We start from the raw sequence: 21,912 nt of genomic DNA on the forward strand, positions 1-21,912 counted from the left end.
GAATAACACACAAATGAATTCGACTAAGAGCCGACTGTAGGCAATCAGTACAGTGATTGACATGACCAATGAAATCTTTAGAATCAGCTGCAGGGTGGGATTTCTTAACTGGTTTGGGGGGGGGACATCACGCCTCCAGAACGCTTTAGCATATTTAGACCAAACTTATGCCTTGTCAAGTGTAAAGACGGCAAGTGTGGGTATTTGGACGACTTGTCTACTTGCATGACGTATTTCCTCTATTTGACCCAAGTGTTCAAGTAGGCTTAAAGACTGCAAGTGTGTGTAAAACTTTTGATTACTCGATGGGATACACTTATAGTCTTGCAAAACATGCAAGTGTTTACAGAGATTTTATTTTCAATACTTCGCATTTTAAAAATAAATTTTACATGTCTATTTAGTAGTCGCTATGTAATTAATAGAAGTGGTGCTTCTAATTAAGTGATTAAAACAGTTACATGAGGCCATACTCATCTTTGCACCAATAAAATGTGCAACACTTTATGTTTTTACTGCCAAATTATATGCATCTAATTAATTTGAATTACAGTGAAATGTTTTCCTCAACATCTCGTGATTTTGAGGCACATGAGTTCCCGAACATAATGCATGCGGGTAATAATAGTCTTATTTGGTAGATTAAGCAATTAAATAATATTAGAGATTGTATTTGATTTTTCAGCCATTTGAGTAAAATAATCTAAAAATGTCTTTAACTGCAACAATGAGTATTTAGTCTAATGCTCACAGTCATGCTTGCAGGACTCATCATGCCTTTTTTGTGCTTGGCCCCTTAATTGCTGCTTGGAGCTATATTTATAATTTACTGTCACGTTTGATCAATTTAGTGCATTCTTTCTGTTTAATAGTAATTTCTTTTAAGGGGGGGGGGGGTATTGTGAATTCATTTGCATTTTATGCACTAATATTGTTTTGTGTTGTTTTTTTTTTTCATAAAAAAATATATTATCAGCATAATTGTATACATAAGTTCATGGAGTAATCAGGAAGCTACAGTACCAAACAGCTTTCTAAGCACTGCCGGTCCTCTCAACCACTTCATTCTGCTCTATTTCTTCATGTAGCGACGAGTGAGCGTCTTCAGTTAGACACAGAAAGCGTGAGTGTCTATAAATCCAACACCTGGGAATACCTGGCTGCTCCTTTCAAAGAATGAACCCTCTGTTTGCTTTCCTTCTTTTTTCAAACAGTCATAATGGCCCGATAGACAACAAAGACGCCAATTGAAAGAGCGAAAATAAAAAAAGCACCCCCCTCTGAAAACTGGTTGCCAGTGGCTTTCCTGAAATGTTTACCTTGCGTACAAAAAGAAAAAGATGCAGAGAGCGAGAGGAAGGAATAAAAATAAAAAGAAGTGTCTGCAAGATGGGACCAGAGCCAAAGCCTTTAAAGTCCGCAACAGAACCATGACAAAAGCAGCTTAATCTCGGTGTTGTCTTTCGGCCTTTCTTTACACATCCTGCCAAGCTGCCTTAGAGGAACGGATTCTTTCTACAGTCCCGCTGACATCATGAAAGCCCGGGAAGAAATCAGGGTCATCAAAGCTATTCACATGTGGGACATCTGTGCAAGTGTGTTAAAACACACAAGCGCTGTGTTTTTACAACCCTTACCTGTTCATGTTTTTCTGAAGCCACAGCAGACATCCAAAATACCTCAAACTATAACACAGATGCTTATCATTCAAGGTGAGCCATTCGGGAGAGGCATGCCGACAATTCAACAGGAAGTTCCTTATAGCCATTCACACGGATAAAAGCCTCTTTAGCACCTTGAAAGAAACCAGAGGATTCAGATAAGCGCGGAGGAAGTGCCGTCATTGTGTTCCGCAGGTGTTGTGACACATTGTTTGGATTAAATTCGACCATCCAAGGGCATCCTCATCATTTAACTTATTTCCTGTAATTACTCACAGAACTGCGGGTCGCGACCGCTCGCGTTGTCCGCACTTGTAAAATTACATTATCATTAATCACAGCTGTGGTAAGAATGAGTAGTTGATGATGTGGGACCGATTCATGACTGTGTTGATAATAAGGTTGATTTTACCTCAGAACTATTTCATTCAAATAGGCCTATTTTTTGTTCAAACTTTAATAGTGATATATACAGTGAACATGAGCTATGCTAGTGATGTCCAACTAACATTTGCAAATCGTATTTTACATGACCAACCCAGACAAAACATAATTTCAAAATACTAATAATGGCAATAAAACAGCCACTTTGTTACATAAATTCTCCATAAAATGACTTATTGAACAGCTGTATTTTGTGCTGCTTACAATTATGGCCGCCAAAAGTTGTCAAAGCAGAGCACAAGAAAAAACACCTTCTATGGACAATTTCTAAACTAATAGACAGTTATAAAACTGTTAACACACATACAGTGTGTTCATTCAGTGTGCACAGAATCAAAGTTTAATCTAAACATTTTGACATCTTTTTATAGATTAGTTTCTTTACAAACTTTCATTTAGAAATAGCAAATGCTTCAAAGGAAAATTGCTTCTGTGTTTACTGTGTAAAACAAATGAAACATAACTTCATTTCAAATGCAAAAGAGCAATAAAAATCAATAAATTATACCTGCTTCGGGTAAAGCGTTTCAAGATGTTGGGGTCAGAAGTGTCAAGCATAAATCAATTCATTCCAGCTGAAAGCACAAAGACTCTCTCTGTTTTAAAGTTGGACAATCACTTATGCCAACTCTCGAACTGTTTTCTTTATCTCACTGAAGCAGCACAACTCATTTGTACACCCTGGGGCTGTACAAAGGAAGTCTGATTTATATTTTTCTCAGGCTGCATGACACAATGACAGCCTACCCGAGGGCTGAATTTCACTCTCGCTGGACCCGGGACAGGAAATTACCCGAAATCCCTCTGAAGCCCCAGAGTTCAGGCACATTTCACATGTACAATACTGTCTGTTCACACCTCGCCCCTCTTAGAGAGCTGGATGTCTTGACAAAACATACGTAATATTGGACACGCTCACACTCAAGATACACACGAGACGGTGAATTACCAGTCGGGGCAGATCACGACAGGCCGAGTGATGATAATCGCTCCCCATTCACATACATCTGTCACCTGTCATGTTCTGATGGAGGATGAAAACCCTAACAGAGATAAATGAATACCTAGTAGTACTAATAAGATAGAGAACTGTATCACTGTATTACTAATAATTATTAAGTTATTGATCATTTCTTGTGTGTTATTATTATTAATATTATTATTATCTTGCACCTTGCATCTTGCATTTATTAATCTTAGTTAATATTAATTAAAAAATTTACTAATACATTATTAAAATCAAAGGTTGTATTTGTTAACATTACTTAATGCGCACTGAACTAACATGAAAAATGAACAGCTGTATTTTTATTAACAAAGATGAATAAATACTCTAACAAATGTATTGCTCATTGTTAGTTCATGTTAGTTAATACAATAACTAATGTTAACCAATGAACCTTATTGTAAAGTGTTATCTTATTTGTATTTTTCAGTTATTTGTGTTGTTATTGTTAATAAACTGACTGTAATAAGAACTGATTGATGACATCATTTCCTGCTTTATAGATTAAATTTAATTTAATATTTGTTAATCTAAATCAACACTGAACTGACTTCAGCCAATATGCATCTTTTTCCTGCATCACTTAAAGCTGCTTTGAAACAATATGTATTGTATGAAAGCGCTATAAATAAAGGTGACTTGACTATCTTGGTGCATATGCAAATTTAGCTTGGAATACCATGGTATGTTTTTGTTAGTGATGTTTATTGATGTGTAAAGAGGATATTCATTGACAAATAGTCTTTTCGTGGAATGATTTTCTACCTGTCATCCAAGTGGAGTATTTGATTTATAGTATGCGGTATGAAATATGAGGCTCATCGTGTGGTTTCATGTGTTTGTGTCAAGCTTTGGGGGATTAAATGATTTAGGCGTCTGACACATAGTTTCCTAATGTTCCTGTTGGTAATGTATTTGTCTCTTGACAGGCATTACATCTAAATATTCCCCTCCATTTACCCTGGCTCAGTGCAAATAACTCAACGTCACTTTTATTTCCAACTTTGAAAATATGGACTTTATGCATAACATTTCAGAGTGTTTCAGATAGAATAACACTGTAATTAGGGCCTGATGTCGCTGCTTTTATTCTGGCTGGTGCTACCATGTTGTGTGTCAGTCTGGTGATTCGCTGCATGTGTCGGTGTGTTTGATGTGGTGCTTGTTTCGTGTTTGCTAACATACTGCCCTGATGATGTTATTTCTTTTGTGGTTGCTGAATGACAGTTTCATTTCTTTTTTTTTTCAATCTGCGCTTTTGTGCGTGGCATGTTTTTGAAAATGTCTCTCTTTCTTCACTATATTAACACATTTCCTTACACCTCTATTGCTTTCATCACAAACCTCAAGACTGCTTAACATGTATAATGAACATGTTTTCAAGCTTACAACTAGCAAAAATGTACAACAAAAAATACTATGTACATACTAATACTACTACGATGTTTTTCTGTATCATTAAATTCTTTTAAATACTTCATCAGTTATTTGACTGTTTAGAATTTGGTTTGTGATATATGTTTATGTGAAATTTTGTGTGAAATTTTAGTACAGGCATCTTGGCCAGGACTCTTTGAATCTCAATGGGAAAAATAAAGGATAAATAAATAAAAAACACAACATATAATCTAATTACCATGACTATGTTTCTTAACTCTTTCCCCTACAAAAATCCTAAGAAAACGCTTCCCCCGGAATGTTCCGGCTTTCCGTGTTTTCACTGTTATACGGTAGGGGGCGCTATGACACATCTTCTGAAAGAGTACTGAATCTCCAGATCAAAATATAGGTTAAAAAAAATGCAGGAACAGGCAATCTCATATGTGATCACATGCATAAGTAAAATAACGCGATCATCAACATTAAACAGCATATAAATCAAAACGGCCTAATGTTAGTGTCGAATGTCGACCCAGAACGAGCAATAGGACTGTAGTACTCGCTCCGTTCCCACGGCTCTCAACCCCGCACTGCTTGCCACAGTAACAAATGAACAAGAGTACTTATTTTTCTCAAGGGACTATGTAAACTGCCTACTATAACAATAACTATAGTATGCAACACATTGTTCTACAAAAAACATTGAAAATATTAGTATTACATATTAAGTTCTGTATTTAATTCCACAAGCCACATTCAGTCTGAAATATAACATTATTTTGCATTTTTACCTCACTTTTGTGTAATAAACATATCTTTTGGTAGAACCATCAAATAATAAGTAAAAAAAAGATTACTTCTGGTTTAATTGTCACATTAGAAAAGGAATGTCGAGTGCATTGTATTGTGGGATACAGTATGCCACACAATACACATAGGCTGTGTCCAACATTGCATACTCTCTTATAAGTACTTATTTTAAAAACAACAACAACAACAAAAACTGTAAAAAAAAGCACATTTTGTATGAATGTACTACACTAAAAAAAACAATTATGTCTCAACAAGATTCGTGTATTTGATTTACATATAAAATTTCAATCTATTTGGATTACATAGTTTTAACATTAACAAATTAATAAACTGAATGTGATTCACATTTTTCAGTCATACACAAATAAAACAGGTAAGATTTATGTCACAGTGTTAAAAAACTAAATGTGATTTCTATATGTCAGTCATTCGTAAATGAAACGGGTAAGATTTATGTAATAGTACACAGCAAAATGCCCATGATAAATTAACACTAACTATGTAGTGTGTGCACACACATGAACACTAGGCAAAGTACCATTGAAGCAGTGTTGAAGGTAATGAGATAATTAAGTGATGATTGAGCATTAATGATGAACACCTGCTGTTAACAAGCAGAATCACTGAAGAAAAGAGGAAGAAGAACAATAAAAAGAGAAACTTCCAGTCATAGCCTTAGATTAATTCTACTGAAGATAAATTAAGACATTAAATCTCTGAAGATCTCAGCAGAGGAGTATTAAACAAATCCACAAACAGCATTACCAGCTTCACGTTTTACTAACCAGATTGACTTTATTCCTGTAATTTCTGTTTTAATGAAAATAATAGTTCTCTTACGAGAGGTCTCTCGTACTGCGTAATATCTTACGCTAGGGGAAAATCTCTTTTCCGCGAGTTATTGAAGCCAAAAAATTATCCTTAATTTTGTAATAATGCAAAACGCGTTGCGGCAGCATGCAGACATAGGCGAGACAGCTCGCGCGTCCATTGGCTGCAGCAGCCTATCGAGAGAGGCCCCTCATGACGTCAGGTCCAATACGTCACGTCCCGCCGAAACGGGTGTGGCTTAGGCTTATAAATATAGCTCGATAGGCTGATCGAATCTGATTTTTCATCTCTTCAGCGCAGCTCACGCATCGCTGGATCCCGAGAGGAAGAAGCCGCGCCGTCTGAGAAAGCCTCCTGCGGGACGAGCCTTCGCATCTGAAGCCGCTGGCCGACAACTCGCCGCCTTCACGCCGTTCCTGCTACGCTATCCGGCGTGTATATCCTTTTTCTCTGCTAAGTGTGTGTTCGCCGCTGCGACTCACACTGATTGACCTAAAAGAGCCGAGCGTCTTTTTAAAGATGTCTCGCACCTTCTGTGGCTCGTGTCAAGCCCCACTCAGCGACAGGGACCGCCATGTCATCTGTGCTTCCTGCCTGGGTGAGGATCATGCAGCTCTCGCGCTCGCCGACGGCGGCTGCCCTCACTGCGAGCTGATGCCCATGGTGACTCTGAGGACTCGCCTGGCATCTTTCGCCGAGACTGCATCTCCGCCCGCAGCGGTGCCGCACCGTAAAAGCGCAGTGCTCAGCGGGTCCCGGAACCTCCTCCAACCAGCAAAAGCTCGCCGGTTCGCCCACCAGCTTCGCCTGCTTCGCCCGAGTCTCTCACTGTCGGACAGCGGTCGCAGTCTGCCGCCGCTTCCGTCATGGATGACAATGAAGAAGCCGCGTCTATGTGGATGGATGTTTCCTGCTACAGGGCTAGCTTTCTTTACGTTACAAGAAAGCTACCCCGCCCCGATATTCAATATTGCAGTAAACGAGCCTGTTGTAATACATGCACGCCTGCAAACGAACGCCGTCACAAGACATGATGACACTCTCTGGATGGATGTTTCCTTCAAAGGGGCTAGCTTTCTTTACGTTACAAGAAAGCTACCCCGCCCCTCGTGTGTGTCACTTACCGGCGGAAGGAGGAAAGAGAGTGTTTTAGTCCCGCCGAGGCCGGACCAACCTCCATTTCTCACACATTTCTCAGTCAAGTCAAGTCATCTTCATTTATATAGCGCTTTTAACAATGTAGATTGTCTCAAAGCAGCTTTACAGAGACAAGCGTATAATTGTTTCGGCTTTACAGCAGAGTTAAGTTATTTCCATCTAAAGTTAGTTTTAATTGATTTGCTTCCGTCGCAATGATCATTTGTTATTAAATTAGGGGCCGCTAAGACGACACCATTCCCTCTACACAGACTTTAAACGCGAACCTGTGAGAAACGCTGATGGCGTTCACATGCGCATTTAGAATGGGTTCTATAGTTATGTGCGTTTGAATATACGCAGGTTTGGAATTCCCTACAAGCCAAGCCTAAACAAAATACTTGTCTTTCCTTATAAATTTTGATAAGGAATTTTTTTTTTTTTTTTTTTTTGCTTTGGGGTTGGACCGCGAGACGAATTTTCCCGACAACGCCTTATCTGTAGAGTGGTAGTGGGATCCTCCATAGGGAGAGACTAGTTGGCACTTTAGCACTGCGTTGTCATCGGTCCAGGCGAAGGTCCTTCGTCAGATCTGGATACGGCCTGGATCCGGCAGGCTGCAGGAAAACCTCGGGATAAACACAGACACTAAAATTAGCGTAGATGCCATTCTTCTCATGATGTAACGAGTACATCAGGATTTATGGGAAATGTTCCCGGTTCCGGCTGACCTAATCTATGCAGCCTAACATTAAATTATAGAAGTCTATAATGTATTATGTGAAAGCTAGGTCAAAGAGATGTGTCTTTAATCTGGCTTTGAACTGACAGAGTGTGTCTGCTTCCCGGACAATGGTAGGAAGACTGTTCCAGAGTTTTGGTGCTAAATAGGAGAAGGATCTACCGCCAGCAGTCGATTTTGATATTCTAGGTATTATCAACTGGCCGGAATTTTGCGATCGTAATAGACGTGACGGACTATAATGCGTTAAGAGCTCGCTCAAGTACTGCGGAGCTAAACCATTCAGTGCTTTGTAAGTAATCAGCAATATTTTAAAATTGATGCGATGTTTAATAGGGAGCCAATGCAGTTTTGACAGAACTGGGCTAATATGGTCATACTTCCTGGTTCTGGTAAGAACTCGAGCTGCTGCGTTTTGAACCAGCTGTAGTTTGTTTATTAAGCGTGCAGGGCAACCACCCAGTAGAGCATTACAATAATCTAGCCTTGAGGTCATGAACGCATTAACTAATTGTTCCGCATTTGTCAATGAGAGCATATGGCGTAATTTAGATATATTTTTAAGATGGAAAAATGCAGTTTTACAGATACTAGATACAGATACCCTCCTAAGTTCAGGCGACTGGAAATATCAATATTGCAGTAAACGAGCCTGCAATCAAACGCTGTCACAAGACAAGATGACGCTATCTGGCTATCCGCTAACATTCTCTATGGCGCTCTCGCTCTGCTGGCCGCCACTCCCCTCTGCGTGAGCCCCGGCCTTAGATTGAGATAAAGCCCGAGGCCTCAAAGTCTTCCTAGCCCGCCTAGGAAAACGACGGTGTTCAAGTCCCACTGCGGCCAGACTTCCACCAAAACTTCTCGCTCGTTCAGTTCCAGAAAATGCGACTGTTCCAATGTATTTTGCAGAAAACAAGCCGGTACCACAGCCCGTTTGCCTGCACACAAACGCCGTTTTTACGTCGGCCCAGATAAATCTCATAAAGAGTGTATTTTCTGGTATTCCGGCCACGGCCGATGGTGTTATGAGTGTAGTAAAATGCCCACGCCCAGTGCTCATTCCTACACACAAGCACAGCCCGCCACATTCCAGGGCTCGCACACATAAAATCGACTAATGTCGATTGTGCATTAAATGTAGTGAATGTGCCCACGACCCAGTGCCCACAAACACTGCACACTGCATGTCTCACGGTTTCTGTAAAAACGAAACCAACGCACATACAGTCAGCTCAAGCCGACGGCGTTCTCAGTGTAGTAAATGTGCCCGCTGTCCCGCGCCCACATTCACTCACAGACATGACAAGCCCCACGGGTTTCTCCCCCGGCCACGGCCGATGGTGCTATGAGTGTAGTAAAAATGACCACAGTCCAGTGCTCATCCCTACACACAAGCTCAGCTCGCCACACTCCAGGGCTCGCACACATAAAATCGGCTCATGTCGATTGTGCGTTAAATGTAGTGAATGTGCCCATGACCCAGTGCCCACAAACACTACATACTACATGTCTTGCGATTTTTGTTCGCCCCGCTCGCTCTCCCTCAGCAAGCCGCCATAGGAGAGTTGAGCGCGGGCAGGCTGCCCGCTGTGATCAGCGCGCTGCCCGCTGTGATCAGCGCGCCCCCCGCCTCGAGTGCCGCAAGCGCGGCATATCTGTTACAGCATACCGAAGCTCTCCGGGCGCCACCATGTCGCGACCAGAGCCCAGATCTCATTCAACCCCTAGCTATTCATGCAAATGCGTGGGCAAAGCTCCCCGGGGTAAGAATGGGTGCTGAACGTTATAAAAGAGGCTATTCGCTACAGTTCGCTCGACGTCCCCGCCTTTACGCGCCGCGAATCGAAACTACGGTGAAAATGGAAGTAGCACATCTACTTCGAGCCGAAATAGCGAAACTGTTGAGCAAAGGGGCCATAGAGCCTTTATCTCAAGCTCAGAGCGAAGGGGGTCTGTACAGCAGATATTTTCTGGTACAGAAAAAAGACGGGGGTCTCAGACCCATTCTAAGACAGCTGAAAAAAGTGCTTTCGAAACGCCGGTTCAAAATGCTCACAACCAGGAAAATCCTCTCGCAAATTCGCCAAGGGGACTGGTTTATGTCAAAAATACAAATATTCCAAATACAAATAGCGTCACGTCACAGGCGATTTTTTAGATTCGCCTTCGAGGGCCAGGCATATCAATACACAGTCCTGCCTGTCCCTAACACCCCGTACATTCACAATGTGCATTCTGAAACTTCGGGGAATGCGAGTTTTGAATTACTTGGACGATTGGCTGGTTCTAGCTCGATCACACTCAGAGCTCATAGAACACAGGACCATATTACTCGAACATCTCGAGAATCTGGGTCTCAAAGTCAACTTCCTTGAGTGTGAAGGTGGTGTCTATGGACGCCTCCACCTCGGAATGAGCGCTGCTCGAGGGCAGACCGTTCTTCAGCCAGTGGTCAGAACTGGAAAGGCTCCTGCACATAAACTGCCTGGAAATGATGGCAGTCGACAACGCGCTGAGGCGCTTTTGTCCACAAATGAAAGGACACCACGTCTTGGTCCGTTCGGACAACATGTCGGTGGTGGCCTACATAAATCGCCAAGGAGGTATCAGGTCCCGAAACCTTTACAGGCTGACGGAGCGCCTCTTGGTCTGGGCTCAGCACAACCTGCGCTCGCTGAGAGCAGCGCACGTGCCAGGCCACCTGAATGTAGGACCAGACAGACTGTCCAGAAACAATGTTCCGGCAGAGGAATGGTCCCTACACCCGCAGACAGTCCAACGCAGGAGGAAATGGTTGGGGAGACGCAGAGAGCAGAGGATTGTGTGTTCTGCAAAGAGAGTTGGGGGTAAATAAATAATTTTGCAATGTTGCTGCTGGTCAAGCAAATGTTTGTGGTTTGTTTCTGTTTGATATAATTGTAAATATATCTATTAAAATACTGATATTCTGGTCTATAACTCCTCTCCGAACTCCCCTCTGCCCTGTATCTTGCTCTCTCATTGACTGTAGGTCATCGCAATGTAGTTTTCAGTCAGAACACATTTCACACAACAGGATTTTGAATCCTCATCTGCGATTCTCTCAGATCGTGTCTTCGATAATTAGCCTTAAATAGTTAAATAACATGATTGTCACTCACTTGAATGAGCACCGATTTGCCTATGATTTTAGGCATTTGCCGTCTATCTCGCAAAACCTGTCGGCAGGTGAAAATCAGGGCTAAAACCAAGCAGTGTGAACTGGGCATAAGGCTGTGGCTGGAAGTTTCTCTTTTTTTCTGTTCTTCTTTCTCTTTTCTTCTACAGTGATACTGCTTGTTAACAGCAGGTGTTCATCATTAATGCTTAGTCATCACTTAATTATCTCATTAACTTCAACACTGCTTCGTGGTACTTTAACTCTGTAGTGTGCACACACATGAATACTAGGCAGTGTTAATTTATCATCGGCATTTTGCTGTGTATTATTACATAAATCTTACCCGTTTCATTTACGAATGACTGACATATAGAAATCACATTCAGTTTTTTAATACAATTAAATACATTTTACCTGAATGACTGAGAAATATGAATCACATTCAGTTTATTCATTTGTTTATGTTAAAACTATGCAATCCAAATGGATGGAAATGCAATTCAAATACAAATACAATTCAAGCCTCCACTGGCTTCAAGTTTCTTTTAGAGTTGATTTTAAGTTTTTATTGTTTGTTTTTAAAGCTCTCAATGGCCTCACACCACCGTACATAACTGAGATGTTAACTTTGCGTCAGTCAAACAGGGCTCTTAGATCAACAAATCAACTTTTGCTGGAAGTCCCAAGGACAAGGTACAGACTCTGGGGTGACCGGGCTTTTTCTGTAGCTGGGCCAAACCTTTGGAACAAGCTACCTGCTGATATACGTACAATCACTGACTTGAGCCTCTTTAAGGCTAAGCTTAAAGGCCCTTTCACACCGGATGCGTAACGAAAAAGCGAACAGTTCGTGTGCGAATAGTTCGCGTCAAAACCCATCACATGAGCAGCGTAAACACGGTCTCTATCTCTATCTTTGACGATTAGCTTTCTATCCCAAATGTAGTTTAGCCTGCTAGCCTACACAGCACAGGACTATACAACAACTAAAACTATCACACAACATACTCACAGTCGTGATAACCGAGTTGGTTGGCAATGCTACGCCACACAATCATTGTCCTTGTAGTATATGATTGGCTGAAAGTATATGATTGGCTGAAGTCTTTTCTGTCGCCGCAAAAGGAAAAAAAAATCGACTTCGAAACAAAACAAAAAAAGTCGCTTTTTCGCCGCAGCACATTCGCGTTCGGTGTGAAAGCACACTCATTACACAAACAGCTGATCAAAAAATAAAACCATCGCGCGAATTATTTGTGCGTAAAAATCGCGTCCAGTGTGAAAAGGGCCTTAAGACTTATTTATTTAGACTGGCTTTTAATTTATAGCAGTTGTTGTGGCATTTTGTGTTTTCTTTGTGGCATACATTTTGTTGTTATACTTTGTTTTGTGGCATTATATATTTTGTATATATATATTTTATTATATTTTGCATTATATTGTTGTCATTATATATTTCTTTTTATTGTTTATTTTATTTTTCCTGGAAAGCACTTTGGTTCACTTTGAGTGTTGTAAAGGGCTGTATAAATAAAGGTTGATTGATTGATTGACATAAATCTTAAGTTTAGACAAATGTTTTTTGAGCGTACATTAGCCATGTTGTCATTATCACGTGACCTTCCAGTGTCAGTCGTTTCACTGCCATTCACAAATCCTCTCCTATGGCCTGTATAGTAGGATAGTAAAGTGTCTACCGTACATTTCAGAATCTCACCAGTAGTAGAAGGTCATTCGGGTTATTATGCCTGCTCTTTTACCATACATTTTGACATACTCCTTTATCACATACTGGTTTTCACCTATAGAGAAGTATGACGATTTTTGGCCACAACCACTGTGCCAAATGGAGCATATCTTCTAGGTATATTCACAAAACGTTCACATTATCTGCACAGTATACATACTGTAAAAACAGTCTCAGTAGAACTTTGGTATTTTGTTATCCCCAACCTAACAAATCCTTTCCACACATTTACGGTCATCTTCATCCTAATGGTGGAATTACACAACTGCATGTCTTTTAATGAAGCGCATAATGCATCCTCAATGTCTGTACAACTCAGTTAAGCCACTGTTCAATCTTTCCACCATTTAACAAACTTCATAAGGCAAACATATGTAACCAGGCATTCAATTACAGGGCTTCGTCAAGCTGTAGTTGGCCAGTTGAAACTTTATGCCTAACCACTGCTTGATTTGTGGTGATGCAATGAAATGCACAAAACACCAACATTTCAGAGGACGTTTCACTCTGTTGAGACCTTGAACACTGAGTATCACAGATTTAGTACTATATTACCAGAGGTTGAGTTAAGGAGAGGTAAGCCCTCATGATAGCCATTTCCACTGCATTATGGATGGATAATGAGTTCCAGGTGTGTGCCAGTGTCTCAGATGAACCTATTAAAACTTTCATAATAACAGCCTCTTATGCTCCCCCTACTAAATATGGCACTTTAATAAGCAAGATGAGCCTAATTTAGTTCCATCTTCAGTATTTTGTACCTTATCAAACTGTTGAAGGGTCTGTTCTCACCGGTACAGCTTCATCAAGGTTTTGTGTGTGCGTGTTTCCTTTGCATTCCAAAGAGGTGAGCAGTCTGGAAACAACTGCCTCCAACAAGTTTTTTTCCTTATGTTGTTGTAATTGTGGGAAGTGATTATTGTAAACACACACACGCTCACTCACAGTGCCTGCTATGAATGTACACCACCACATCAGGAGAAAACGGCAACCAGATGTGCTGTTAGCAGAATGACCAGAGGAAACACACACTATTAAAGGTAGAGTGAGAATATGTGTAATATGAAGTAGTGTAATCACTACGTTTCACCATCCACAATAATTAGGCTATATATTAGTCGCCTGTACATATATACAGTCATGTGAAAAAGAAAGTACACCCTTTTGAATTCTATGGTTTTATGTATCAGGAGGACATAAAACATCATCTGGTTTTAAGCTGCAGGTCTTAAAATTAGGTAAATGCAACCTCAAATGAACAACAACACATGACATATTACACCGTGTCATTATTTATTTATCAAAATCTAGGGCAAAATGGATGTGTGACAAACTAAGTACACTCTCACTGCTTCCATAGGAATTCAGAGAGTATGTAGCAGTCAGGCACTGCTAATCAAATGCCTTCGATTAACTGATCATCAGCATGCGTAACCACCTCTATAAAAGCAGAAGTTTAGGCGGTCTGTTGGTCTAGAGCATTCAGGTGTGTGTTAACGCAATAAGGAGGAGGAAAGACATCAGCACATTGTGTGTGTGTGTGTGTGTGTGTATGCACGGGGTTTGTTCAAATACAAAATATGAAAAATAGGGACATAAGAAGCACCATTAATAGTCACAAATTAATGTTGGTTTGATAAATCTACGTGTCACCTGCAACTGCAGTTTAAAAAAAAAATAAAAATTATACTGTATCTGCAATCCCGTTCCCTTGAGACATTCATTTCCTAAACGAATTAAAGACAAATGTTTAAGGAGCTGTACTCAGTGTAATTGTGTCATCTTTCTCTGCAGCTTGTGTAACATGGCAGATATGACACTGGAACAATCTCTGCTGTTGTTTGATCAGGCGAGGCCCTCAAGCTATAACCGTCTCTTCTGTCACAGCTCTTCAGATTCAGTGCTAAAGTGTTCATAATCTGCTCCACTGAATGCAGCTGTTAGATTTATGAGGATTGTGCTTTAGACATTATAAAATACTTAGAGTACCTGGAGGCGTTTGATATTTGAAGGTGCTGGAACTCATTTAGCCCTTGCGGTTTTCCATAAGTCATAAGCTGGGATTGCAGCTGGGAGGAGCACAGCGACTGTAAATATTCCTCATTTACTTGCTGTTCTACGGGCATTATGGCTAGTTTGCTTGCTTTGAAACAATCTTTATTGTATATAAAACGCTATATAAATATAGGTGACTTGACAACATTAGCAGTGTTACATTAGCAAGCATCACCTTTACTATTGTTCACTTCACACTCATTTATCGATCTAACGTAGAAACATGCGTAGAAACAAGTGCAGAAATCATCTTGTGACAGTTCACACGTGTGATTTACCAATCCCATCATACGAATGATCGTACGTTGAAATGTGGCGGTGTCATGACAAATCGGGTCTCCCCAAACTGTCAGTTAATGAGTGATATGAATTTAAAATATGCATAGCTTACTATATAATGTGTACAAAAACACATTAGTGCATAATAAAACCAACTGAACGTAATTTCTTACATTTGATTAGGCCATTAATTCATCAATAATAATAATAGCCTAAAAAGTGTTTCAATAATTTAACATCATTCATTTGTATTGTATATAAATTAAATATTTGGACATTTAACACAATTACATTAAATATGATTGAGATTATATAGGGTAAGTGCAAATGTGTGTAGCCTAAACTAAGCTATCAGGCGCTATTAGGCACTTACCTGTATGCTATGCTAGTATAAGCTAACTAATACAGACATAAATAGTTGTTATATTGTATTTGAAACAGCATTTATAAAGGAGGAATTGTAATCAGCCGCTAAAGAGAGTACCTATTAAAAGCCATCTGAACCAATGGGATCGCTTGGGGTCCTAAAGGAGACCCGATTTCGGAGGGGGGGGGGAGGGGGGGGGGAGGGGGGGGGGTCCAATTTGTCACTACAGCGGCTCAAAACAATGTAATTTGAATATCATGCCCCTAAAGATTCAGGCTTTAGAAGCCTCGCCCCTAGAGTTTACGACATGGAGAAACGAAACCCGGCCAAGAAGAGGAAGTATCTCATGAAAGAGAAATTGATCCACCCCAGAAACACCCGTTAACCTCATAGTTACATTAATTTATATGTATATTAAATACCGGTAAATAAAACAAAACATTTACAAACATTATAAACTAGGCTATTTCCCCCTCACTCTACAACAAATTCTTTAAATTTAAAGGTATTCAGAACAGAACAAGAATGAAAAATAAGTAGCTATCAAACTATAAAATAAAACACAAATTAGGCCATAGCAACATAGGCTACCTAATGGGCTCACCTCTCTCATTCGGCAAGAATCCAAATAGCCTGTGTTTCCGTATTTGCCATGTAACATTTGGTTGCTTAACTATTATTCATTATGTAAACAAGGCTTTGTATTTCACTAGTGTTTCAACATCCACATAAAACTGCATCCTTCACATATCCTGCAAAAATGTGTTTGGTCAGCAGATTGGATTTTACAGCAGACCATTTTGAGCAGTGTAACTTTTATGTTTGGTTGACTACACTTGGTTGATGACGAATAGCTGAAATGTCAAGTTAGCAATGCTAGAACTGATATGTTGTGTGTGTGGCACTGAGTGAGGCACCTGACAAAAAAAAAAAAAAAAAAAAAACCCTAAACATAATAAATATTATATCATCATAATCTTTAAATAAACTTTACATTTGTCTATTATTAATAAAAACTTTCACTAGTGTACATGTAACATGAATGACGCCTCAGTCGGTTTGTTGAGAAACGGTGTGCTAATGTTTTTATAAGAGTTATTAACTTATGATTTTTGACTCTTGGATAATAAAACATCTAACACTGAAGACAGGAGTCTTATGGACTAGGGCAGGGATCAGCAACTCCGGTCCTGGAGGGCCACTGTCCTGCAGAGTTTAGCTCCAACCCTAATTAAACACACCTGAACAAGGCAATCAGTGTTTTCAGTATTACTAGATAGATACAGGCAGGTGAGTTTTTATCAGGGCTGAAGCTAAACTCTGCAGGACAGTGGCCCTCCAGGACCGGAGTTGCTGATCCCTGGACTAGGGGCTGTATTACAGGAAAAAAAGCTAACTCGGAATCCTATTCTATGTGTTTAGTAACCATGGTAAATTCACTAAAGAAATGGAACATTTTCCCAATCTTGCTAACACTTTAATAACTGCATGCTATGAATCATTGGTTAAGCATTAGTAAATAGTTAATTCATAATTTATAAAGCATTAACCAACATAAATACAGCTATAAATGCTTTATTCTTTATTTATAAGCATATCTATAATGTGTTTAATAATTGTATTTTCATACTTCATTTATGATCACTTTATCATTTCTAATCATGAATTATACAGTAGGAATACGTTAATAAAGCATTTATTAATACACTGAGAAACTATTACTATATGTCTAAATATGTATGTTTATTGATCATTTACTTACACTTTCTAAATCAACTTATGAACACTGAGAGCTCAAATAACGTAATAATAAAGAATTGATCAATTGATCATTAATAAAGTATGAAAATACAATTATTAAACACATTATTAATATTAATGAATCAAGTATTAACCATTTATAGCTGTAATTTATAAACTGCCTATTAATGCTTTATAAATGATGAATTAACTATTTACTGATGCTTAACTAATGATTCATAGCATGCACTTATTATAAAGTGATACCTGTTTGGTTGAACCCAATGATTTGATTAGATGAATCTCACAACTTACCAAGATAATAAACAAGATACAAGAGAAAGACCCAAACAAACTCAAGCAACATTATCAGATGCATAAATTTAATCAATGTAAGCAAGGTTTGAACACCTCAGTACAATGTTATCAGTGTGAAATCAGGAGAGAATCAGAAGAGAGAACATATTGGATGCTGCTGACACAATGCGAGTCATGCGCAAAATGGCATATTAAAATTCACAGTCACAAACCACTCAATGAGGGTCTGTGATTAATTGCTATGATACATAAGAACATTTACGGAAACGAGAGCACAGATGTTCATTGAGAAGCAGCATTAATGCACTGCGGCATCATAAGAGTCAGTTACAGGTCCACGCTGCAGTGTGTTCATTGCTCGCCTACAGGCCTGGATGTTGATTACATAAATGGGCCTGATGTCTTTTTCCTAAAAGTATCTGGTAAAAATAGCAGAGATTTGTGACATACAATAATATTTTGAGATGTGATTAGCCGTATTGCTTTTGGACTGAATTGAACGTCAGAGAGGGGGTCCCAGAGAGGACACAGAACCGTATTTGTAGGCCGAGGGCAGTTTGAACACAGGCGTTTCCCATGATGACTCTCTGCGGTAGGCCATATTATGGGATGGACTCATCGCAGGCTCCCGTAGACCACTGGAGAATTCCCTACTGCAAGAGATACTTCTCGTATTACTCCGGGCGTAAATGCTAAGATACAATAGTTTTCCAAGATACAAGACAGTAGAGTCATTCTTTAGTGGAAGAAATACCTGACAGTGGCACTGAATGGCGCTGAATGGCTTCCCATAGAGCTCTGACTTGATGTCCTATGAGGAACTGAACCTAAAAGGAGGAGACCATTCATTACAGAACAAAGTATACAGCTAGATCATATAAATGGATTGTTGATATCATTGTGAAATGAGTGCTGCTTCTGAGATCTCAGAAGTACTATCCACTCTTTTCAGAGTCAAAATATTAAATAAAATAAAAAGGTGGCTGATATATTTGGCCAAAAACTGGGAAAACTGACAAAACCCAAAAGCTTTTGAATGTAATTCTGTTAATCTGTAAGATATATTATTTTATATTAATACATTATAGCATTTCACTAACTGGATTTAGGTATTAGGGGTGGAAGAAAATAGATACATTTTCATATCGCGATATTATGTTTGGCGATAATGTATTGATTCTTAAAAACACTATCGATATTTATTTCTTAGTTTATATCCAAGATTCGTGTCAGTGGCTTTGTGTTCGGTTAAACCCAACCGCTAGATGGCAGTGTTATTTCAGAACGTAAACTGTGATGCAGAGAAGTGCAAAGGTGCATCACTAGCTTTAGCATTAGCAAACCCAGCTAACAAGACGATAGAAATATAGCAGCTCCCGCCACGGTGTTCAGAGCTTAAGTGTGGACTCATTTTGACTAAAGAAACCACTAAGGAGATCGACAAGAGTCATGTTGTTTGACAAGAGTCACGCTGTATTATGCATGTTATTCCAGGCCAGAAGTTGGTGGTGTCACTTCGTAAAGAAAAACTACACTGTAAAAAAAAAGTGTAATTTTACAGGTAATTGTCTGTATTTTTTTACAGAATTTTACAGTTTTGTCATTATACAGCAAATATCTGTAAAATAAAAGGCATTTGCTGTAATTTAAAGGTCCACTGTTAAATTTACAGGTAATTGCTTGTATTTTGGTTTTACATCAATTTTACGTTTTTTAAAAGGAACTTGCCTGTATTTTTACAGAGTTATGTGTAATTTTACAGAAATTAAGTAATATTTTACAGATTTTTTCTGTGAAATTAGAAAACAAAGAAAAGAAGGTATAACTGCGGAAATCTGCATCTATTCAATATGTTTTCCTTACAGATTATTAAGCATATGGGGGTTAAAGTGAGTTTTTTTAAGGTTAAATAATAGTATTTGTAGCCTACATACAGTACCCTACATAGGCTACAGTAGGCCTGTATTGAATTATTTTTTATTTCACATTTTATTTTATACTTATTTTGATCATTATTTCATTGTCTTGTTCTCCCATAATTTCATGTATATTTTATGAATATTTTTCCAAATCTCCGTTGCTGCACATTCAGGGCTTTGTGTGTGTGTGAATGCGCGCGCGCGCGATGACGCAGATTCAAATTCGCCGCCATTACTTTTCCGCTGTTTACTCCCGCCAACAACGGTTAACGTTAGCTGATCAGTCGAGTTTGGGCAAGCGGGAGATTTGAATTCAGTCTACTCTCCTGAAGTGGATTGTGAGATCCAACAGTGGTTCAAAGCAATCGTATTCGTCAAGAGCAGCCGTGAGCAGGAGACCTTTTGTCAGTCAGTCCGTTTGGATTCTTCGGAAATAACGCCCTTTTCAGTGAGCCTTGTTCGTCACAGCGGACATCATGCCAACCTATCACCGGCTGAGGTAAGAGTCTCATTATACTAAGTTACATGTGAACGATATTTTATATTACACTTGTGTTACGTTTACAGTTTTCAAGCTAACGTTAGCATTCTTAAATGATGTTCAGGCATAACTGGCGAGAGCTGGAGGGCAACACACTGAAAATGTAGCATGCGTCTTTACATTTTCCATCTGTTTTAAGAAAGATCAGTTGAACCCACATCTCAAAAGACCTAAAACAAGCTTTCGTAGACTTGTTATACATATCAAAGTCCTTTTAATTGTGTATAAAATCTTTGTTAATACGCGATAGTATCTGTCAGTAAATCAATCTCTTAAATGGCAGGACATTTTGAAACACTGCCTGGAAGCTGAAAACTCTTCTCTTAAAAAATATCCTCGGTTTTAATTACAGTAAAATTATAGTAACCACGTTTTTGGCGGATTTTTATTACCATTTTTAATAACCACAGTTATACTACAAATAGGCCTACCATGTTTGTTTGTTTTTTTGTTTTTTCTTTGTGGTTAAACCATAGTTAATTTTCGTAAGGGTTAACATGGCTATCTCAAGACTGGTAAGAAAACGAATTCAGTAAATACTGTACTTGATGATACAGGAAAGCACATGAGACTAGAATATGAACACAACATGATAAATAGCATATTCTGGCTGCATCTGCTTGCCAACACGTAGCTATAGAATGCATACATGTGCATATATTAGGCTTATAAAATAAAAGTTGATAGAATGTTTGTGTTCTGATGAAGAAATGAACTTATCTACATTTTGGATGACCTGGGGTCATCATAGTATCCTTTTTCATAGGATACTTTTGATCATTGGTTATGAAAATTGCATTGATCCAGATGAACAGACAGTTACACCCCTAACGTTAGGTGTCTCAGCTCAAAACTTCACTGTTAGCCTTTCCTGCTCAGCTTCCAGATCATAGTCAGTTGAGGTTTTGCATTGTCTCAGTGGAACATATTCTGACATGTGTAAATGTAATACTGAGTTGTTAATTTTTTTTTTTTTTTTTTCAGGTCAAGTGGAAAGCAGAATGATCATGGCAAACAAGGTATGGGAAGAAGTAATTTAAAATATTGTATTGGCTGAGTCTTCTGATTCCATATGATTGCACTAAAAGTGGCAGAACATTTCATTTGTTTTATACTGTATTTTCCCATGTTAATATTCATTTGATCCTTGTGAGGCCACTGTAGCTGCACAAGGTTTGGTTTTACTACAGTAAGACCACGATTGTGTTAGATTCCACCCATCTATTTAAATTATTTTTATTTATTTTTGTAGTGTAACTAGGCTCTGTCATTTAGAAACGTGACTTTTCCTACCACTTAATGACACATATCTCTACCTTTCATTCCAGCTAGAGGATCTGACGATTGCTGCTTGCATCTCAGCCTACCTGATGGAAAATTCTTGCTGGATGAATGACCTTCACCTTCAACTCAACCTTGCCAAGACAACTGCTTATGGTTTCAGCCAAACCATGCGATCCTGCTGATTTGCCTTATACAACACCAGAAAGATCCGGCCCTTTCTATCGGAGCCACACAACTCCTTGTCTAAGCTCTTGTTCTATCCAGACTGGACTATTGCAGCTCTTCCAGCATCAGTCAAACCTCTGCAACTGATCCAGATGCTGCAGCAAGACCTAAACTCACTGCTTCAGATCTATGTGTCTCCAGAAGCTTGTGTTCTGCAAGTGAACGGCGCCTTGTGGTGCCATCATCCCAAAGAGACACAAAACCACTTTCACTGACCTTTCCCTGGACTGTTCCCTGCTGGTGGGATGACCTGCCCAACTCGACACATTTTCAAGAAACTG

The 21,912-nt window shown here is 39.3% G+C and overlaps 1 protein-coding gene across 1 annotated transcript in view; it reads left to right on the top strand.

Moving 5' to 3' along the window:
• Positions 1–15,911: 15,911 nt before the first annotated feature.
• LOC308700478 (uncharacterized protein) overlaps positions 15,912–21,912 on the top strand; it is a gene marked incomplete at its 5' end in the record, with an annotated part of 11,856 nt that continues 5,855 nt past the window's right edge. Inside the window, one exon of the mRNA XM_081382111.1 lies at positions 15,912–15,984. Coding sequence (XP_081238237.1) covers positions 15,912–15,984 — 73 coding nt within the window. The remainder of the gene's footprint in view (positions 15,985–21,912) is intronic.

The sequence above is a fragment of the Scardinius erythrophthalmus genome (genome assembly GCF_964197995.2).
Source record: "Scardinius erythrophthalmus genome assembly, chromosome: 13".
Classification (NCBI taxonomy): Eukaryota; Metazoa; Chordata; class Actinopteri; order Cypriniformes; family Leuciscidae; genus Scardinius; species Scardinius erythrophthalmus.